The 23,857-nt window shown below is 42.2% G+C and overlaps 1 protein-coding gene across 1 annotated transcript in view; it reads right to left on the bottom strand.

Moving 5' to 3' along the window:
- Positions 1-21,588, bottom strand: part of LOC308513549 (transmembrane protease serine 11E-like) — a 78,350-nt gene extending 56,762 nt beyond the window's left edge. The window contains exon 1 of the mRNA XM_081083672.1: positions 21,474-21,588. Within this exon, the coding sequence (XP_080939798.1) occupies positions 21,474-21,503 (30 nt within the window). The 5' untranslated portion in view covers positions 21,504-21,588. The remainder of the gene's footprint in view (positions 1-21,473) is intronic.
- Positions 21,589-23,857: the final 2,269 nt, after the last annotated feature.

Below are 23,857 nucleotides of genomic sequence, written 5' to 3'. Positions count from 1 at the left end.
ATCAGGCTGTAGTGGGCACAGGGGCGGGTCTCGGCCCATCCTCCACGCCCCCTCCCGGCCCCTCCTACCACAGCCCCTGGTCCCCTGTCTGCCAGCATCCCTGCTCCAGCCGCCGCTCGCATGTGCTGAAAGTGCCAGCCCCACTCACACCCGCTGATGGTGTGGAGTAATTGGGGCTGGTGCCAACAGCAGGTGTGAGCAGTGGCTGCTGGCCCTGATCACCCCTCAGGAGCAGGGGTAGGTGGAGAAGCCCTCAGGGGCAATCGGGACCAGCAGCCACTGTTCACACCCACTGATGGCGCCAAGCAATTGGGACTGGTGCCAGGCACTGGCAGTGGGTGCTAGCAGGGCTATTGCCAGCAGTGAGTGCAAGAGGAGGCTGCCGGCCCCAATCGCCCCTCAGGAGGAGGAGGAGGTGGAGAAGCCCTGAGGGGTGCTCGGGGCCAGCAGCCGCCTCTTGCACACCCTTCCAGAGATAGTCCCGCTCACACCCGCTGCTGGTGCCTGGCACCAGTCCCAATCACTTGGAGCCATCAGCGGGTGCAAGCAGTGGCTCTGGCACTGGCAGCAGGTGTGAGCGGGGCCAACATGGGCACCAGGTGTGCGCACCAGATGGGACCGCGGCACACAGGAGCAAAGAATTTTCAGTAACCATGAGAGTCTCACCCAGATGACAGTGACTAGCGCCTTGCCTTGGCCTGGCGCCTCTGTTCACCTGTTCCACCATCCCACTGTGGCTGACTCCCACTATGTTCCACTCTCTGCCACCTGCTACCACTGCCCGCCATGTTCTGCACGTGCAGCCCCTGGTGGTCAGCACATGTCATAGCAACTGGTTGTTTAGTTGTTTGGTTGTTCGGTTGTTCTGCCGTTCCGTCTATTTGCATATTAGGGTTTTATATCTATAGATGTCATCCCCATTAATTTCATTGTTAAAGAAAGAAGCACATTTCCTTTGTCAACTGAGTCTATTAATTGGCATATGATGTAAATCTAGCCCATGACAAATGAGATGGTTGCTAGAGATTTCCAAAATATTTCTTTTTCAGTCTTTACAGCAAATGATAGTCATTCTCTCCTTCTCTAGCTTAATGTGAATGAAGAAGCAAGTAGTTATACCCAATTGCTCCTGGATTCTACCTTATAATTATTTTGGGAACCAGCTGTAGGACGAAGCAGACATTTTGGGTAACAGAATAGAGAAACAGATTCCTTGATAGCATCACTGGGTCCCTGAATCAACCAATCCTGAAAACTGCTCTACTTCTAGACCAGATCAATTGGATTAATAAATCTAACAATTAGAATTATAAAAATAACTGTATCATTTTTAATTCATTTTAAGTTGAATGCTGCCAAAATTATCCTGATACAGTTTAGTATTTTGTCTACTTAATGCTATAGCATGAACATCTGTCCACATCAACACTTGCAATTCCACAGCATCATTTTATTTTATTTTTTTAGAATTTTATGTTTTTTATTTTTTTTTAATTTCTTTATTGATTAAAGTATTACATATGTGTCCTTATCCCCCCCATTCCTCCCCATTCATGTCCTCACCCCACCCCTGCTATTGTCTGTGTCCATTGGTTAGGCTTATATGCATGCATACAACTCCTTTGGTTGATCTCTCCCCCTGACCCCCATCCTCCCCTACCTTCGCTCTGAGTTTTGATGGTCTGCTTGATGCTTCTCTATCTCTGGATCTGTTTTTGTTCACCAGCTGATGTTGTTCATTATATTCCATAAATGAGTGAAATCATGTGATATGTATCTTTCTCTGACTGGCTTATTTCACTTAGCATAATGCTCTCAAGTTCCATCCATGCTGTTGCAAATTATAAGAATTCCTCCTTTTTTACAGCAGTATAGTATTCCATTGTGTAGATGCACCAGGGTTTTTTAATCCACTCATCTGCTGATGGGCACTTAGGCTATTTCCAGATCTTAGCTATGGTGAATTGTGCTGCTATGAACATAGGGGTGCATATATCCTTTTTGATTGGTGTTTCTGGATTCTTGGGATATATTCCTAGAAGTAGGATCACTGGGTCAAATGGGAGTTCCATTTTTAGTTTTTTGAGGAAACTCCATACTGTTCTCTACAGTGGCTGCACTAATCTGCATTCCCACCAGCAGTGCACAAAGGTTCCTTTTTCTCCACATCCTCGCCAGCACTTGTCATTTGTTGAGTTGTTGATGATAGCCATTCTGATAGGTGTGAGAAGTAGAGTTGCTGGTGACCTATCTTGCTCACGCTGTAGCAATGAGGCAAAAGGCTCCACAGCATAATTTTAAATGCCCCATTGTGTACCTGTACCTTTCCAACATCCTCAAAGTTTATTGTGCAATTTTCTTATGATGTCAAATGCATGACGTTCTTTAACAGTGAATCCATTAAAGCCATGGCCCCAATATCAGTACCCTTTCTGAAAGCAGAACTACCCCTCCATTGAATGACCACGATGGTATTGTAGCAACGCTGTGATCAAAACCTTCTTATCTAAGTTCAATCAAGATAGCAGTCCTTTCTTGTAAGTTTAATGTGTTGTCTTCTTTCCCCCTTACATGGGAGAAAAGGTTACTATCATCCAGTACCACGTCATATAGGATGCTATGCAAATTCCTCCTCACTGAGATCCAGGCAAGAGATTTTTTGTGGTTAATCCTCACCCAAGGATATTTTTCCATTGATTTTTTAGAGAGTGAAAGAGAGGGGTAGAGTCAGAGAAACCAGAAGACTAGGATTATCTAAAGAGAATAGACAATAATTTCTCTTTTAGCCATAGCATTCCTTTCTATTATTGAAGAACCCCAATTGATGGGTGAAGAAACTGTGTGCTGATCACTATTCTAAATTATTTATATGTATTAGTTCATTTGACCCTGACAACAAACCTATTAACCCCATTTTACAGATGAAGAAATTGAGGCCTAGAGAAGATAAGTCATGTACTCAAAGTTTGTCAGTAAATATGGAACTAGATTAGGACACAGGCAGTCTGGCTATAGATTTGAGGCCATAAGGTGAATCAAAAAAAAGACTGCTGGATCAGGCAAAGAGGACTTTAGCAGTGACTTTCCAGACAGAAGATCTATGAGGCAGAAGTTGGTTTGAGGTATGCTGAGAACAAAAGTCGGAGGTTTGAACATGAAGCTCTCCATCAGTTATGAGGACAGATAACAAATGAGAAATTAGCTAAAGGAATGGAGAAATACCTGAGAATGAAGGAGGGCAGCATTCCTGAGGCCCATGGGTAATCAAGGTAAGAGGTCTAAGTACAACAGAAGCATGGCTAAAATAGAATTTGTATGTTTAAAAGGGGGGAAGAGGGAATAAATCCTAACAAACAGGACTTTCCATAAATGCTCATGGAACCATAATCACAGTGAGTGATTCTTTCCATAAACAACCTGATCATTGAGAACTCTCCTTAAGCTATTTATCAAAATATTCAAAGCACAATAAATACAAACCCATAATAATTTGTTTTCTGGAAATTGCCTATGTGTGCTCGCCATTATTTTATATTATTTGTCAGTTCTTGATATCAACCTAAGAAAAGCTCATTCTTCTTACCAATAGTAGACATTTTGTCTAAGGTCTGATCAACTGAAGTATTTAAAGTAGTTAACCAAATGATAAAAGTTTTCATTACTTTGAGAGGTTACAGGATAGAAGCTTTAAAAAGATGCTTACTGCCCTAGCTGGTTTTGCTCAGTCGATAGAGCATCAGCCTGCAGACTGAAGGGTCCCAGGTTTGATTCCAGTCAAGGGCACATGCCTGGATTGCAGGCTCAATCCCCAGTGTGGGGCATGCATCCAGTCAAGGGCACATGCCTGGATTGCAGGCTCGATCCCCAGTGTGGGGCATGCAGGAGATATCCAATCAATGATTCTCTCACATCATTGATGTTTCCCTCTCTCTTTCCCTTTCCCTTCCTCTCTGAAATCAATAAAAATATATTTTAAAAATCCTATATAATAAAACTCTAATATGAAAATCAACCAAACAGCAGAATGACCGGCCACTACATTGTGCTATGATAGAGAGAGAGAGAGAGAGAACAGTATGGTGATAGCCAGAAGGAAAGGGGGTTGGGGAAGGTGGATGAGGGCAAAGGGGAATAAATGGGGCCAGAAAGAGACTTTAGTTTGGACCATGGACACACAATGCAGTATGCAGATGATGTTTTGTTGAGTTGTACACTTGAAACCAATATGGTTTTGTTAACCAATATCATTCCAACCAATTCAATAAAAATTAAAAATAGCCCTGGCCAGTGTGGCTCAGTTGGTTTAGCCTCATCCCATGCACAGAAAGGTTGCCAGTTTGATTCCCAGTCAGGGCATGTGCCTGGGTTGTGGGCTTCATCCCCAGTAGGGGGAGGCAGGAGTCGGTTGATGGATGTTGCACTCTCACATAGATGTTTATCTCTCTTTCCCTCTCCCTACTTCTCGCTCTTAAAATCAATAAACTATTTTTTAATTTAAAAAGATGCTTAAAAAATAGAAAGAAACTGTTGGTGAGTTTATAAATTGATACAACTTTTTTGGAAGGCAATTTGATCATAGAGGATATCCCAAAACAATGTATACACACTTTGAATAATTATTAATTCCAATGGGATAACTCTGAAAATAAAAAAAGAAACATAAATTGACCTATCAGCTGTTAAGTGTATAGACATTGTTTTGGGACAACCTATATATTCAAAAATATATGTTAAAAGCTTAAATTATCTTTATTTAGCCATACAACTTCAAGGAATTTGGTCTTAAAAAATCAGAGAGAAACAAATATGAATGTTTATTGCAGCATTATTTATAGTAAAATGTAAAAATAACCTAAACTTTTGTCACTTGGAGAATAGATAAATATGTTATTTCTATCTGTTTGACTATTATACAATTAGTAAAAATCATGACCTTGAAGCCCATTTAAAGAATAAAGAAATGTCTGTAATTAGTATTGAATGAAATAAAAAGGACATAAAATGTTTTCTTACAATATTTCAATTCTGAAAATAAATGATTTGACTAAACACACCCACACACACATAATTTGTGTAATTTGAATTAGAAATTGAGGTGAAAGGGCCTAGAAATAACTTAAGGAAATTTATAGGCTCTACACAACTGGATAGGCAAGTCACTTCACCTCCTGGACCAAATAACATAGTCTATTCATTAGTAACATCAACATTTCTATGGTCTTTTTCAGTTCTAATAGTCTATGACAGTGGTCAGACATTAAATAGGCTGGAGACCCTCCTTTTCTGCCGTGGACCTTAGCCCTGTAATCACCTCCCAGGACCCCCACATCCGCACTTTTCCTCGTTTGGTCATCTTATCTGTTTAGGGTGGAGTCACTTTTGATTTATCTTGTGGTTTTCTCCCAGTTGTGCTGGCAAAGAAAGCCTTATCTCATAGCTCTCCCAGCTACTCAGGCCGGGGCTACTTTTGTTCTAACTATGGTCACTTTAATTGCTCAGGCCAGAGATACCCCTGTCTGTCCTTGGTCTATGGCTGTTTGAATTGCTCAGGCCAGAAATGCTTCCATCTGCCTGTGGCATTGCTCTGTCCTCTGTACAAGTCAGATAAGCACCCTGGCGTCTTCAAGTCTCCATCTATGTATTCCTCCCCCATGGACCCTCCTCATTCCTAAAACTCCCTCAACCTGCCTATTTTATCTCTAAAATTGAACAATATCATGTGGATGGAATCTTTGAACTTGGTGCCTTGGTCTATCATGACAACATTGAAACATTTTAACAATGTGCACATTAATAACTGTGTTCAGATAATTTCTCTAGGAGTTTGCCTACTAATCTTGCCACTCACTGGAGCAGTTGTGAACCTGTTCATGTGTGTAGCTATTTTTTAAAAGCCTCAAGAGAGTAATATAATTTGGAATTTTAACTCAGAGATCCCTATCTAGAAATTCCTTGACAAATGCTTGTACATGTTGTGCAAGAGAAACTCTATTACCTGGAGAAGAGAGGGTGTAGTCACCTCAAAAAGGAGCAGGGTGGTGCTTTGGTTGCAGAGCCCTGGGGCAAATGCTGAACATTGAAAACCTTTGTTTTTTAGCCTCATTCATAGTAAAACATGAAAATTTGAAAGTTCCTGAGGATGAAATTAAGAGGTTAACAGTTCTCCCATTTTCCAAAAAAATGAAGAATCTTTTTTATACAGAGAAGAGGCAGCCACCTTTTCAGTGGATTGGCAAGTCCTTTCATTCTTAACCTGGAAAAGATCTCTTAGAAGTTGTTTGACCTTTTGTATACTTTTTGGCTAAAAGAGTCAACTGGAAGTATGATGTGTGATTTAGACATCCTGTTGCCTGTCATCGGAGCTAGTATCACTGACACATTTCTAAGAAGCCACCACAAAATCCTTAGTTATTACTAAGTTGAGCAAGTTTTATAACTGGTAATATGGAAAGAAAATTTCTTAAGTGTGAGCCAATCCACTTCTTTGCTCTGAATAAAAACTTAAACTGCATAACTATTATAAATGCAATTTTTAAGAAAAGGAGAGGGAGAGAGATAAATTGGCTTTATTGACCAAGTTGTAAGCATTAAGCCAAATATAATAAAGTTGCTTCTGGTCAGGTCTAACTTTTTATATAAGACTCCAAAGAGCATAAATACTCATTTGGCATACTGTCATCCTTTGAATGATGAGTTCATGCTAAAGGATTCATCCAACCTAGGTCATCCAGACAGCATTCTCTAAAACCTAACACAGTCTGTAAAATGTCTCAAATATGATTATTGACTTAAAAATAAAGTTAGTTATTTTACCAGCAAAAATGGCTTCATTCAGGAATAATAAAGAATTGCAGTTTGGCATATAAAGGCTATGGCAAAAGCATAAGCAAGGCCAGAGAATAAAGAGAGAAAATTCTTTTATAGGGGAAGGGGAAGTTGGGAAGTTGTAAGAGAGAATCCACTGGAGGAAATTGGAAATTCAAAGTGTAGTGGCTTTTCATTGGCTGGGCCTATAGCGGTTGCAAGGCAGTCTTTTCTGTTTGGGGCAACCACTGATTAGTGGTAGGACATGAGAGCTCCCCCTGCAGGTCCTCCTATCTTAGTTGAGGTTTCTTTTGATCCGGAATTTTTGGACTGGAACCTGGATTCTTTGTCCGAGGGAATCGAAGAATGAATCCACGGGCACAAGGTGGTATAGCAAAGGTGGAAATTTATTAAAGAACAAGTTCAGACTCCCCCGTGGGGAGGGGGAAGAGTCCCACTGAGTTCCTTTTCCCTACACCTTATAAAGGCTGCAGATCTTGGTGCCTTGATATCCACTCTGATTGGTCACTATTCCCCTAGACTGGTTACTATAGTAACTCCTGGGCTCAAAGGTGGAACCTCACATGGGAGATGTGAGGTCACCCCCCTCCCCCCCACATTCCTTCCTTATTGTTTCCCTATTCCCTTGGGCTTTCTTCTTCTCCTTCTGGATGAAGGGCTTCCTTCTCTTTATTTTGTAAATATAGATCTTTTGCTGTTCCCAGCGCCTTCATTCTATGGAAATGTACCTGTTACAGCTTTTCAGCTCCCCTATTCTATGAAAATATACCTTCCGCTGCTCTGCAGCCCCGTGCTTCTTCCATGGTCCCCTTAATTTCTAAAATTTCCGAAAACCTGTCTTTTTCACCCCCAAAATTCCTGTTTCACTTTTATTAATTTTCACTTGATTTAATACCCATCTCATCCCCCAAAGTCCGCAAAGTTCAGCTCCTCCAAGGTGCTTTTCCACCTTGCAGACTAAATTAGCCTGTTCCTTCTCCTTGCCCCAGAATACATCATAGAATCTGCTATTGTAATCATGGTAAATGCATATAGTGCTTACTATATGCTAGACACTATTCTAGGTTTTTAAATATATTAACCCACTTAAACTTCAAACTAACTCTATCTGGAAGGTTCTGTTATTATCCCCATTGAACACACAAATGTTAAATAACTCTTCAAAGGTCACACACCCAGTAAACGAAATAGCTGGTTTTGAACCCAGGTAATCTGGTTTAAGAGTGCTTAAGAGTTCATGCTCTTAACCACAAACCAACTATTTCACTGGATTAAAATAGAATCTTTACAGGTCTGGGGGTAGTGGTGATATTATGATTTGTAATAGGAAGTATACATTTGGTCTCAGTTCATGTTCCTGGCACAAAGCTCCTGAAACCCTGGGAATTTCCTTAGTGATAAACCACAAAGGTGTCTTTTGTTATGTTAATGAATCACTTTTGGAAAGCCTCTAAGACAGTGGTTCTCAACCTTCTAGCCCTTTAAATACAGTTCCTCATGTTGTGACCCAACCATAAAATTATTTTCGTTGCTACTTCATACTGTAATGTTGCTACTGTTATGAATCGTAATGTAAATATCTGATATGCAGGATGGTCTTAGGCGACCCCTGTGAAAGGGTCGTTCGACCACCAAAGGGGTCGTGACCCACAGGTTGAGAACCGCTGCTCTAAGACTAAGTCAAGGAAGTGTGGAGGATGGTTGTCAGGAGAACCAAACTAGTGATGAGAGGGCTAAACCTTTTAGGCCCATTCTGACCTCTGGGAAGAGGAGAGTGGCTGGAGATTGAGACCACTTATCTAACCAAGCATGTTTTATTGAAGTCTCCATAAAACACCAATAGGACAGAACATTTCCAGATGCTACTGTGCCAGGCCCCAATCTCTACAGGAACAGAAGCTATTTTGTTCAAGACTTCAGCCTATGTATCTCTCCTTCTGGCCGTTGATTCATATCCTTTAATAAGCTTTGTAATAAATCAGTAATCTGGTGAATAAGGTTTCCTGAGTTCTGAGGGTTGTTTTAGCAAATTAATCAAAAATAGGGAGGAGTCATGGGAATCCCAGATTTATAGCCAGTGGGTCAGAAGCAGATGTAATAATTTGGACTTGTAATTAGCATCTGAAGTGGAGCACAATCTCTCCTAGGACTGAGCTCTTAACCTTTGGATTCTGATGCTGTCTCTGAATAGATAAGTGTCAGACTTGAGTTGAGTTGTAGGACACCCTGCTGGTGTCAGAGAGTTGTTTGGTGGTATGGGAAAAAACATCCACACCTTGGAATTGGGTGCAGAATGTAACCTCACAGGAACTTTATTTCTTTAACATTGAGGAGAAAACTGGTCTTGCAAGGCATGTCAGGCCATAAAAACTGTGAACAATGCACTGCCCTGAGGCGAGGGGTAGAAGGTCCTTGTTGCTGGCCCCAGGACAGACCACTGGATATGTCCTGGGGACATCAACACCGGGTGGCCTTCCTGTAAGCTCACTAAAGGGGGCGGAACCATATCTGCAAGACAAGACCCCAGAAGGCTATAAAAAGCGAAGCCCTCTGCGTGTTTCTTCACTCTGATTTGGCAATTATTCCTGGAGTCCACTTGTGTTAATAAACGGGGTCCCTCCCTTTCTCTAGGAAGTGTGCTTGGTATTTTTTTGGTCTTCTGTAACAACATGACTTTTTCCTTAATTCAGGCTAGCTTTTTCCAGTCGAATAGCCTCATGACATTCTGCACATCCACTCCCTTAAACATTAAGCCTTAGGGCATTAGGTTCTGGTCAGTGTCAAACTGTTTTAAGAATAAAGCCTCGCCGAAACCGGTTTGGCTCAGTGGATAGAGCTTCGGCCTGCAGACTGAAAGGTCCCAGGTTTGATTCCGGTCAAGGGCATGCACCTGGGTTGTGGGCACATCCCCAGTGGGAGATGTGCAGGAGGCAGCTGATCGATGTTTCTCTCTCATCAATGTTTCTAACTCTCTATCTCTCTCCTTTCCTCTCTGTAAAAAATCAATAAAATATATATTTAAAGTGGGAGCGGCTGGGAGAGGTCAATGGGGGGGATGGGGGAGGGAGTGGGAGAGACATATGTAATACTTTAAACAATAAAGAATTTAAATAAAATAAATTTTTAAAAAAGAATGAAGCCTCAGGACTGTTGGTCAAGGAAACAGGTTTGGGTCAAACTAAAGATAACATTTTTTTTTTTTCTGAGAGTACATTCATTAAAGCTGGGGACAGGGAAACAAGAAAGGGTTTAGGGTAGAAGAAACACCAGAAGAAAGATTAGGTGGTGATGACCAGAATGGTGAGCCGAGGTGTTTTCCCCGGGTCGTGTCTCACAACACTGAAGAATGAGCTACAGGGACCAGAAGATTTAAGCAAAAGTGTGGAAAATTTATTGCAAACAGATTCAGACTCCCTGCAAGGGGAGTGGGACCCAAGAATGGGCTGCCAGTTAAAGCCTTGTAGTCAAGGGGTATATATTTGCTACAAGCCTGCTCTATGCCTACCTGTGTCGTCACCTGATAGATCCCCTAAATTGTTTTTGCCCAGCAATGGGCCTAAACTTTCCCTTTCTATGTGTTCTCTGTTCCTATGCTGAACTTTTTCTGTTTCTATGTGTTCGTACATTTTGTTTACTGCAGGCCCTCCCTTGTTTTCCCATGCCTCCCACTTTTGAGTCCAGAAACATTTTATAATTTCTGCTTGGTTGGTCCTGTGGTTAGGCTGGCTCAAACCGCCATGTCTGCCTCTGCCTATGGTCCACCTGCCTTTGTTTTCCACTGGACCCCTGCCCTGTCTGCCTGCATTTCAAGCTAACTCCTCTCAGTGGAGCTGCTTTGAATTTCACTGGAAAGTCAGAGAAAAGGGGGCCTGGAGGACAGGTTCAGGGGTTAGCCCTAGACAAGCTGCCACTGCCCATTGCTTCCCTGGTTGCAAGTCTTCTGGGGGTCCCTTAGAATTTAGGAGATACATCCTGTGGGGAAAGAAGAGGAGGAAGAAAGAGGCAAGAATGTGCTCCTAGGACAGAGCGCTGAAGATAACATCTTTTTTAAAAAATCTTTATTGTTGAAAGTATTACATAGGTCCTCCTTTCACACCCCCCCCCCCCAATTAACCTCTTCCAGCCCACTCCCAGCCTCACCCCCTCTCACCCCCCGCCAGGCCCTCACCACCCCATTGTCTGTGTCCATAGGTTACACATATGCACATACAAGTTTAGTTGTGTTTCAGTCCCAGGCCAATGAAAACAGACCATCCTAGAGCACACCCTCACAAAGACAAACTAAAGGACGCTATATATATATATACATATCCTATCTAATAAAAGAGAAACATGGTAATTAGCGTACGACCGCTACCCTTCCCATTGGCTAATCAGGGCTATATGCAAATTAACTGCCAGCCAAGATGGCAGCCGGCAGCCAGGCAGCTGGAAGTGAACATGAGGCTTGCTTGCTTCAGTGACAGAGGACTCCAATGTTCCCCGCCTGTCGCTGCCAGCCTCTGAGCTGCAACTCTAAGCAACTATGTTACAAATATAGAAGCTAAACAAAACCCCAGAAACCTGCTTTAGTCTCTGGGCTTCAGCCAGCAGGATCACAACATTGTTTCAAATACAGAAGATAAAAAAAGGCCAGAAACCTGCTTTTAGCAGCGGAGGCCTAAGAGCTGGAGCCTCAGAGCTAAAGCTGGTCCAGAATTAAAAAAAAAGAAAAAAAGGAGCGGTTGGGAGTTTCAGTCACCCAACAGCCTGAAAACAGCCCTCAGCCCCTCACCCAGACTGGCCAGGCACCCCAGTGGGGACCCCCACCCTGAAGGGTGTGTGACCAGCTGCAAACAGCCATCATCCCCTCATCCAGGCTGGCCAGGCACCCCAGTGGGGACCCCCACCCAGATCTAGGACACCCTTCAGGGCAAACCAGCCGGCCCCCAGCCGTGCACCAGGCCTCTATCCTATATAGTAAAAGGGTAATATGCCTCCCAGCACTGGGATCAGCATGACAGGGGGCAGTGCCCAAACCCCCTGATCGCCCTGCGGCTCTGTATGTGACGGGGGCGGGGCCACAACCTCTCTATCAGCCTTGCTCTGTTTGTGACAGGGGAAGGCACCCCAACCCCCTGATCAGCCCTGCTCTGTGCCTGATAGGGGGGAGCTCCCCAACCCCCTGATTGCCCTGCGGCTCTGTGTGTGACAGGGTGCGGTGCCCCAGCCCCCCCTCCCCCCCACGGGCCCTGCTCTGTGTGTGACGGGGTAGAGCCATAACCTCCCCATCGGCCCTGCCCTGAGTGTGACAGGGTGCGGTGCCCCAACCCCCTGATCCGCCCTGCTCTGTGGGTGATAGAGGGCTGTGCCCCAACTTCCCTATCGGCCCTACTCTGTGAGTGACAGGGCGGAGCTCCCCAACCCCCTGATCAGCCCTGCTCTGTGTGTGACAGGGGGGAGCTCCCCAACCCCCTGATGGGCCCTGCTCTGTGCATGACAAGGGGGAGCTCCCCACCCCCTGGTTGACCCTGCTCTGTGCATGACAGGGTAAGGAGCCCCAACTCCCCTGATGGGCCCTGCTCTGTGAGTGACAGGGGGCAGCACCCCAACCCCCTGATTGGCCCTGCTCTGTGCGTGACAGGGGGTGGTGCCGCAACCTGTCCATCGACCCTGCCTTGAGTGTGACAGGGGGCGGTGCCCCAACCCGCCAATCAGCCCTACCCTGAGCGTGACTGAGAGTGGCATCCAACCTCCTGATCCGCCCTGCTCTGTGCATGACAGGGGCGGTGCCCCAACTCCCCAATCAGCCCTGCTCTGAGCCCGACCAGGGGCTGCACCTAGGGATTGGGCCTGCCCTCTGCCACCTGGGAGCAGGCCTAAGCCAGCAGGTCGTTATCTCCCGAGGGGTCCCAGACTGCTAGAGGGCACAGTCCGGGCTGAGGGACCCCCCATTCCCCCTGAGTGCACATATTTTTGTGCACCGGGCCTCTAGTATATATATATGGCCTGATACAATAATCTACTACTCCCTACCCGGGCCCCAACCAATCGATAAAACCCATGAACCAAACTCCCATAGTCACCATGATTAATGATTTTCCCCATATAGAATCTGTCCCTAAGGGAGTCATCAGGGAGCCCAGTTTTACAGTGTCAGCTCACCTGTGTTTCTGGACTTAACACCATTTTCTTAATAAACCTTTACTTTCTTTGCTGTAAACTCCTGTTCAAGTTTTATGGGGCTTTGATACACACAGGCAAACAAATCCCTTTAGTTCAGCAACAGAAATAATAGTCCTCCTTAAGAATTGAATGTTCATTCCTTGAGGGGAGGGGTTGCAATTTATTCATCTTTATGGCTTGCAACCAGGACAGCAGTGGCCAGTGGCAATTCATCCTGGACAAACCCCCTGAACCTGTCCCCAAGATCCCCTTTTCTCTGACTTCTTAGTGAACCAAAGCAGCCCAGCCTAGGCTCAGTTCCCCAACCATTCCTTGTTTCATTGCCCCCAGCTTTAATAAACATCCTCTTAAATTCACCTGGACTCCTGCTGTGAAATTTTTTCTGCACAAAGTCAAGAACCCACACACTACCATCTGGCCCTAGAGAAACCCAGTCAGGACCAGGCCCCCTTTCAGGTAACACAGTGACCAAATTCCGATGTTGATTTGCTCTAAATTTATTGCCAACATACTCTCTAAATCCTCTTCCTGCTAATGGAAAAAAAATAAAATAAAATGGCATTTTAAATAAATAAATAAATCTTCTCCTTGCAATAATTTAAAATAATTCAGAATTTTCTTAAAAACAATAAGGTTTTTATAATCATAAAATGTTTACAATGTTAAGAATAAATGCTTTCAAGAAAAGACCTGTAGCCCTGAGTGGTGTGGCTCAGTTAGTTAGGTATTGCCCCATGCACCAAAAGGTGATGGTTCAATTCCTGGTCGGGCACATGCCTGGGGTTACAGGCTTGATCCCCCATAGGGGACATTCAGAAGGCAGCCAATCAATGTTGCAATGTTTCTCTCTTTCTAAAAATCAATAAAAATATGTTTAAAACAGAGAAAAGGCCCATGAATATTCTTATTTAGCATTCACCAAGGGTAGTCTTTTAATTTCTAAATTAAATGACCTGCCACAATATCAAATTACAATCATGGATTATTTTACACTAGAGGCCCGGTATGCAGATTCATGCACCAGTGGGGTCCCTCAGCCTTGCCTGCACGCTCTGCAATCCGGGACCCCTTGGAGGATGTTGGGCTGCAGGTTTCAGCCCGATCCCCGCAAGCCAGGCCGAGGGACCCCACCAGTCCATGAATCTGTGCACTGGGCCTCTAGTATGCATGTAAGATCATTGGTTAATCTCTTCCCACCCACTCCCCTTTCCCCTTCCCTCTGAGATTCATCAGTCTGTTCCATGTTTCCATGCCTGTGCATTGAGTGTCTACACCCCCTGGTGGTCAGTGTGCATCATAGCTAATGGTAGAACAGTGGTGGGGTTTATTTGATACAACAGCCCTTACTGTTCTCTTTTTAAATATTTGGCTCTAAAACTCTAAAGTGTCAGAATATTTCTTCTTAGGAGCTTCTTTCAATTAACCTATCTTGCCACTAGATGGAGAGTGATGACAGTTTAATGGTCTTGTAAACAGCCTTTAAAGATAGCTGTTTAAGTATAATGCATATTGTATGGAGTCTTGTTTTAACCTGATGAAAAATAAATATTCTAGTTTCAAAGGTGATTTTAGAATAAGGTCTTCCCCTCCGAGTTATTAAATATAAATAAAACAGCCTTCTCTTAATGCCACCTCTAAATCTATAACTTATTTGGGAAGAAAATAGAGAATCTTTAGCCCAGGAATAGTAAATCAATCCATCAAACAAACTCTTAACAATTTAGTCTGGATGCCATACATACTACCCTCTAGAAAAAAAAAGATGTGGGAAATGTCGTTCTAACAGCCCAAAGGTTCTCTGAGAATTCATCCGGCCACATTAAATCAGGGAAGGTCAGTGATTCCTTCAGCAGATTCCAGAAGACAATGACAGCTGTATTTTTGGGCCTTTCAAACCTCGTTGAGTCATAGTGCTCTTCCTTACAGAGGCTCTTATTGTGGGCCTAAGAAGGGATCTACAAAATATAAGGTTTTTATAGGTAGCAGAATGTGGCAATGCAACTATTAACTTTTTTTTTTTTTTTGAGGGAAAGAAGGATATTTATCAGGCAAATTGCCTCTTCTTTCTGTGGGGGATAAAGAGAGCCAATGTGACAGGTTACCTTACTGGTACTTGACCAGAAAAATCCAGACTGTTTAATCAAGACTACATTTCTGGGAGAGGTTGAAACTGCAGTTAGATTAAGCATTACATCTAGGTTTGGCATCATGGACTTTTAGCATAAATGATGCCATTTTGGACCTGTGGCTTTCTTTTTAACAGTACTAACACAATGATTTCTGCCTGGCTTCTAGATAATAAAAGTAGTTAAAACTCTTTTGAAGCAGTCATCGATCTAGTCGGGCACCAAGAGCCTGATCATATGTTGTGGGTAAAACGTTATGTCCTATTTCTCTTTCCTCTAAAAGACACTGTGGTAAAACTCCTACCAATAACAACAACAACAATAATATATATATATATATATATATATTAGAGAGAGAGAGAGAGAGAGAGAGAGAGAGAGAGAGAGAGTACTTATTTCTATGTGCCAAATACCAAACATGCTTTACTTGTTAAGTCTGCATATAACACTCTGAGATAAAATTCTGATTCCCACATACCCTAGAGAAGAAAGAGGTTGACTTGACCAATAGGTAAGCAGCAGAGTCTAAATAAGGACAGAGAGGCTAATTCCAGAGTTCTTAAAGAGAGATAAAAATCCGCAGAGTCAGAGTGCCCACAAACCCAATTACTAGATGTATAGAGATTGATAGTTATCTTGTTAAAATGTAAATCCAATCCTGTTATTCTTTTGAATCAGTTGAGATGCTGGCTAAAACAGCAGATTCCCTGGCATATAATAAACTCCTAAACCTGGCTTTGGTTTAAGATCAGGAATCTGCATTTTCAATAAATGTTCCTATTGGCAGCACAATGGCAACAGGTGTTAGACCAGTGGAGTAAGATCAAACCTTGGTTTGGAAACCTCAATTCTTGAGTTCTGGCTAAGAAAGAATTCAGAGGCAAGACTCAAACTATAAGAGAAAGGTTATTTAGAAAATCATAGAGGCCGAAGAAGTGATCTGTAGAAGAAATGGAATCAGGAAACAAGTTACAGCAAAAGAAGGGAGCTAAAGAGAAAGAGAGAGGCAAGAAAAATGCACCTGGGGAAAGGGGGTGGGGCAAAGTGTAGGTGTGCTGGAGAGAGGAGTGCACTGAACTCTAGTCTTGAGGGTATTTACTTGGAGGTCTCAGGGGAGGAGCCCAATAGAATATTCATCAGCTTTTCAGGCGTTTCCTTTTGGAGTTGTGGTTTCTGTTGATTGGTTGGTGCCAGGGCAGGGGACCTTAGTCAATGCAGCTGGTGCTGAAGTCAGCCATGGCATCACTTATCTGGCTTTGCTACTTTTCGGGGCCTGGATCAAACACAACTGATGAGGGTCAGAACCTCATTGTCCTTGGGGCTTCATGCTTAAAGGTTATTCTCCAGCTCCCTTATACATTCCCCTCTAAGGAGACCTAACCTGCATGACCAGCAACATGCCAAGGGAGGAAAGGTCAGGGGAGGGTCCAAAGTGCAAGACCAGTGATATGAAAGGTCAGGGGATCTAAATCACTTGACTAGAGATATGCTGGAGGAGGAAAGGTTACCCTCAGGCCAGGTGCTTGTTTTCCCAGGGCTTTCTGCCCTGGTGACCTTCTGTACATGGCCCATGGTCCTTTCTGACTGCCTACCACATTCCTTATGAATCCTATGCACAGTATAAGATGTAGATTTGAGAACTCCAGATGAAGAGGATCAATTTTAAACTTGTTATTTTGGCACAAAAAAAACAATGTCTTGCCCTGTAATCGATGTTGAAAAATATTTGTGGGAGGAAAGGGAGAGATGTAGATCAGGCTACTTAAGTTTTGGATAAAAGTAAGGCTCAAATTGGAGAGATAAGGCACCTAGATGAAATATCCTACAGATATCCTGCACATTCTAATGGCAACCTGCTATCTGCTTTCCACTTTGTTTTTCTTTCTCCAAAACGTTGGGTAGCCCTTGAAAAAACAAATGCAATGATTAACTAAGGGTAAAGGTAACTACTTGGCTTTTAAATGCCTTTCATTCTCTCCTTTTTATTTCCCCTTTCTCTACTTGCAGTGAAGCATAGTAATCCCGTCTTTGGAAAACTGCTGTTGAACTACTCTGTTATTCTTATACAGTCTTTTATTCTATAGGTCAGCTCTGTTATTTTTAGACTGTAAAATAACTTTGTTTTTTGCTTGAATAGTAAAGATAAACTTAATTGTCTGACCTTGCAAGCTAGCCATCTAACTGGTATGCTGATATTGATGCCAGGTGCCTGTATAGATATGATACTCAAGGTTACAGGTGTTTGTTAGATATGATATGTACTCAAGGTTACAAATTGTCTGTAAAAATAGCTTACACAAGGACCTAAAAAAGATATAAAAAGAGAATGCTTCCTCCTTTGGGTGTTCAGAATTTGACAGAGATAATCTGCTCTGAACCCGTGCGCAATAAAGATGACTCCTAATTAATTGGCTCATTAAGGCGTCTTGTCCAGCTCGCTGATTTGCAATACAACAGCAGTGGCATATGAACTGGTTGTTTTTGTCAAATAAAGCAGTTTAAATGGAAACACTGATTTCTAGGAGCACAACTTGTGTTGAGGTCCATCTGAGGTGTACATAGTCACACATGCACCCCATGGTGACTGCACATTTGTGTTCCCATTAGCCCACAGCATTTCTACAATATTCCCAGAAATTTGTCCTAGAAACTTTTCAGAGCCTGGCACAATTTATATCCAAACTTGCCCAAGTAAAAAGTCTCCTAATTGTTTTTTTTTTCTTTTAAGATTTTCTTTTTTAGAGCAGTTTTACCCTCACAGCCAAATTGAGAGGCCAGTACAGAGACTTCTCATTTTAAAAAATATCTTTGTTATTGAAAGGATTACATATGTCCCCTTTCTTTCCCCATTGACTCCTTCTAGCCTGCCCCGCCCCCTGTCCCAGGCCTTCAACACCTTATTGTCTGTGTCCATGGGTTATGCATATATGCATATAAGTTCTCTGGTTGATCTCTTCCTCCCATCCCATCCACCCACCCCCACCTTCCCTCTGAGATTCCACAGTCTGTATCCCCCTCTCCACACACACACACACACACACACACACACACAGCCTTCCTCATCATCAACACCCCCACAAGAGTGGTACATTTGTTACAATTGAACCTGCATTGACCATCATAATCATTCAAAGTTCATAGTCTACATTTGGGTTCACTCTAGGTGTTGTACATTATATAGGTTTGGACAAATGTATAATGATACATGTCCATCATTATAGTATCAAATAGAGTAGTTTCACTGCCGTAAAAATCCTTTGTGCTCTACCTGTTCATTCTTACCCTACCTCCAACCCCTGATCTTTTTACTGTCTTCATAGTTTTACCTTTTTACAAAATATTGTATATTTTGAAACATACGCTAGTAGTATGTGTTCTTTTCAGATTGGCTTCTTTCACTTAATAATATGCATTTGTTTTCTCTGTGTCTTCTCATGGCTTCATATAGCTCATGTCTTGGTAGCGCTGATTAATATTCTACTGTCAGGATGTACCACAGCTTATTTATCTATGCATCTACTGAGGGATATCTTGATTGCTTCCAAATTTTGGCAATTATGATTAAAGCTACTGTAAACATTCATGTGCAGGTTTTTGTGTGGACCTAAGTTCTCGGCAACGTTGGGTAATATCAAGACGTGTGGATTGCTGGATCATATAGTAAGATTATGTTTTGTAAGACATGGCCAATCTGTCCTCCAAAGTGACTAAACCATTTTACATCATCACCAGTGTTAAAAGATAAACTTAGGCATATTAAAAATGTTAAGAGCAAAAATGGATTCAAGAGGGCAGCATCAAACCAGAAGTGATTAGAAGCCCTGGACTGACAGAAGCCAGGGCTTGCACAGTATAGGGAAAGTGTAGGAGCAAAGAAAGGGAATTATTAGATTGGCTATAGCTTAATTCCTAGATGGCTGTTTGTGAGTGGTTGTCTTAAGGGTTTTGATTTGATAACCTTGAGAAATGTACAGCCTTAGGTTTTAGTTTGTTTACACAGGTCACCATGGTGTTAGAGCATCCTCAGTTTAATGGCCTCAGTATTTAACTAAACAGGAGGCCAGGTTATCTGTGAAGTCCAACGGTAAAAATGCAGCCGGTCTTCAAGAAGAACTACAGTTGAAAACCAGAATGCTGTAAGACATCCAAGATGTGTTTTCCTATTTCTGCTTTTCCTTTGGCATTTCTTCTTCCTTCTTTACTGGGAGATCAATCTTGTCTGCTATTCAGTCCACATTATGGTCAGAAAGTGGTTAGCTTCAAATATTCACATGTTAGTTATAGCTTCAGCCACACAGACAGAGAAAATGATACCTGGTCTGATTGCATTTATAAATTCTGGGATGAATGACTTGGGATTGATTCTGATCAGCTGTGTCCAGGAAATATTATAATATTGTACAAATATAGCTACTGGAAGCTGTATATCTGGGATACAGTTAAGGGCAATGGTGTGCTGGAGCTCGCTCATAATGACTTACAAGAGCCAATTGTTAGATTTTCAGAAATTTTGCAAGCTGGTTGTTAAACACAGGGATTATAAAAAGTTAGATTATATAAAATTATAGTTAAGTAAATTATATTGAAACAAAAGTAATAAATTTCAAAATTTACTCTTCCTAATCCTTTGAACTAAAAGTTATTATTACCTATGTTCTTGTGTTATGCCCAGATTTCAAGACCCCCAATAGACCACTAGGGAGCCAGCCAAGTCCGATGCAAAAGCAGATAGAGTCTTTATTTGAGCTAGCTCGGCTCCCCGACCACACTCACCGACGCAGCGGCAAGTGGCAGAGAGAGACAGCTCTGTGGGGAGAGGGGTTTTATAGGGGGGTTGGAGTAAGGGGAGGAGAGAGGACTGTGGGCCCTGCCGATTGGCCAGGCGCAAGTCGGTGTCTTGTTACACAGGATGTGGTTGTATCTATGGCACGCACTTCTCTTGATTATCATTGGTTAGTTTAAAGAAATCCTAGGTGTGGCTAGCAGAGGCTTGGGCTTCCGGGAAGAAGCTCCTTGCTGAGCACATGGCTAAGGCTGCTGCCCAAAAATGGAGGATCCGGGGTAAGATGGAGGGCGTAGCCCTCGCCCTTTCACTTGAGGTTATATACATATACATCTATTGCCTATGCATGATGAGAACACTACATTATTGTGTGTTATTGTATACTTCTTAACTCTGCTCAGTGATGTGACATCACACTGGTAACTTAATATAGGTCATGGTGGGAGTATTTATACCACAGAAATTGGCAAACACTACAAAGAAGGTTTTTTTCTTCTGGAGAGCTAAAGGAGTCAAAATGCCCTTCAGACTACCATCTACTACTTCTACTGTAACAGAGGATAAGGTTTTTCAAACTAGCTATAACAATTGTTCCTTCTATCACTTTTGACTTTCTAATAAAGTTATAGAAAAGCTGACTGTGTGCCTGGGTTACACACTCAAAAGTTAATTGTTCAGGAAACTTCAAAGACAAACACATACAAATGTATTACTTATGGAAGAATTTGTTCTTCAAATTATTGATTTATAATATTTTTTCTAATCTTATCATCAGTTGAAGTAAAAGATGGAGGTTAAGTGCACAGACCCTGGAATCAGAAAAGGCAAGTTCAAACTCTGGTTCCACAATATACTACCCATGAGTTTCCATCTAGAAATCTGTAAAATGAGGGTGAAATGCTAGTGTGTATGAAGCACTTTTCACAGTGCTTGACATTTAATAATTAGTAAATATTGACTAGTCACCTTAAGACCTTATTGTTTATGTATCTGTTTCCTTTACCTCCAGTCTTCCTAATTCTCCCAATATACATGCATTTATGAAACCTTCACCCGTGTATTACCTATAGCCTCAGTATAATGGCCCTGTACTCAATTTCAATTTTGAAGTCAGAATCTCAAACATTTACCAAAAATTATTTTTTAAAATTTAGTTTTCATGTTTGCATTAACAAATATTTGTAGAACAGCTATCACCTTGTTTAGCATTAAAGGGGAATAAAACAATAGGTACTATAAGTATCATACATTTCTAACATTTCAAAGGATTTTTTAAAAATTTTAGCATTTTTTCTCATAAATGCTTTATATAATTATACCATTTGGAAACTCAAATTATATACATTCCAATTCTGATTTTAAAAATGGGCAGGGTTTTTGTTCTTTATTTTTTTATTTGAGATGAGGGAGACATTGATTTGTTGTTCCATTTATTTATGCATTTATTGGTTGCTTCTTGTATATGCCCTACTGGAAATAGAATGCAAAACCTTGGGATATCAGGATGATGCTCTAACCAACTGAACTACCTGACCGGGGCCAGAAGGTAATTTTAAAAATAAGTAATTTTTCACCTGGAGATGACTGTGAGTTTGGGTAATCATCAGAATGGACAGCCATGTAAACAGGTAGCCAAGGAGAAGAGTCCAAGGACTGCGGAGCAGGCAGCAGTCACTGAAGCAGGCTGGGTGATACCTTAAAAAAAAAAACACATCAAATAAATATGTAGTTTTCTTTTTATACAAGGTGTACATTTTTATAGAAAATGGATTAAAATTAAAGTCAATTAAAGAAAAGTAGAAGGCTTTTCTTCACAATTGAATAGCATGTTAGATTCCTTATAGTTTAGGGAGCAGTGAGGTGCCCAATTCACAGCCTTGTAAACAAGTGCCACTGGAAGGCAATTTAGGATTTAGAAATAGCTCTGATTGTTTCACAGACTTTTGCTGAATTAATAGCAACTTCAGCAAATACTTCTCAGAAGTGGGAATTTCTTAGTTCCTTCTCCCTAGGATGAGGCAGAAACTGCTTTCCTGAGTGACAGGCCATTGTAATTCTCTGATTCATTGGGATAATAAAAAGGCCAGAAAATGTGTTAGTCAAATATTATTTTTTTAAGACACCAAGGACTCTGTGGCACAACACAATGATTACTGTGGTATCTAGTTGATCCTTGCATCATGCAGGGGTTGGGGCACCAACTGTGGATCGAAAACAGTACAGGTATTAATGGAAAAAAATTCACATATAAGTGTCCCAAACAGTTCAAAGCCGTGTTGCTCAAGGATCAATGATTCGCAACAAGTTATCTGTAAGACTTTATCAATCTACTTCAGGTAGGTTCTGGAGGTTCCCTTCTCTAGAGCTTTCCTTAGACTCTCCCTTCTAGCCTCTGTCCTCCACCTCAGGGTTTCCCATCATGTGGCCTCTCCTTCTCTGGTCAAGCCAGAAAGGCTCTTGCCCTTGAGAAGTGTAGGTCCTTGACAGATGTTCTTCAGAGATTAACAGCTACAGTACAAAAAATCCCTCTCTATTTTTAAATATATGTTTATTGATTTCAGAGAGGAAGGGAGATGGAGAGAGAAATAGAAACATCAATGATGAGAGAGAATCATTGATTGGCTGCCTCCTGCACACCCCCTACTGGGGATCAAACCCGAAATCCAGGGATGTGCACTTGACTGGAATGGAACCCGAGACTTTTCAGTCCACGGGCCAACACTCTATCCACTGAGCCAAACTATTTTTTAAACTTTTTTTCCAGCTCTATTGACAAATAAAAAATGTAAACACAAAGTGAAAAATGTTATATATATATACATTGTGAAATGATTACCATGAGCAAGTTAATACACACATCCATCACCTCACACAGCTGCCGCTTTTTGGATGTAATGAGAACAGTTAGATTTACTCTTAGCAAATTTCAAGTATATAGTAGAGTACTATGAGCTATAGTTACCATGATGTAAATTAGGTTTCTAGAACGAATTCATTGTATAACTGAAAGTTTGTACCTCTCCTGCTATTATTGCTTTCCGTTACTATGCTAGACAACTTGGTGCAATATTTTACAAAAAGACCTCATCCTTACCAGGCATGGGCGAACAGCAAATCAGGTCCAGCTATGTTAGCTCACACACCAGCCTACAGTGGTTCACAGACAGGCAGTAGACAGAAGAGAGTCTGGGATGTGAAGGCGAGTGTTAGCACAAGTAGACCTAAGGAGAAACCTCGACTGAAAACCTGCCTCTGTAGGTGGGTGGCAGGGAAAGACTGAAGGAAGAGGCAGGCCACTCCAGTTTGGCAATTAGCAGAGTTTATTAAGGCAAATTTACATACAAGGTGGGTCCTGGATGGCTGTAAGACAAAGTGGATACCCTCCAAGCCAAATATTGGGTAAAAGGTGGGGGCATGTGGAGGGGATAGTCATGAGTGCTAGTAAGCTACCAGGTTAGGGAAATTACATGCTTGACCAGATCAGGACAATGGCCTGTTCCAGGAACTAGCACTTAGCTAGAGGCAGGGTCAGAGTGTTGACTTATGTCGGAATGAACACTGATTAGGATCAATGTCTGAAGGAAGTTTTCGGGAAACGGTCTCTATTCTGGCCCAGGTCCAGCTTGCAGGACATGCAGTGGTCTTGTCATGGAACAGACTCTCCTTGATCTCAAGCTGGGCTTTATGCATCTGGAGGTCCCGATAAGCATTTTAATAAAAGACACCCAGTCCTGCTTGTGCTTTTCTCTCACCTGCACACACTCCATTAGAATGTTCTCTTAAAAGTCGGCATCAAGCTGTTCAGAATGAGCAGGAAGTCAGCCGGAAGTGGAGAGGGCCAAGCGACAAAGACTACGGGAGGGTCAGTTTTTTTTACTGGTTTGACCAACTATTTTAGACACAGGTGCATTATGCAAAAATGAGTTTTATTTTAAACTTAGACTAACATTTTTCATGT

The sequence above is a fragment of the Myotis nattereri genome, assembly GCF_964212035.1.
Source record: "Myotis nattereri genome assembly, chromosome: 1".
NCBI lineage: Eukaryota > Metazoa > Chordata > Mammalia > Chiroptera > Vespertilionidae > Myotis > Myotis nattereri.
The sequence above is the reverse complement of the archived record's forward strand: the minus strand, read 5'-3'. Positions and strand labels throughout refer to the sequence as shown.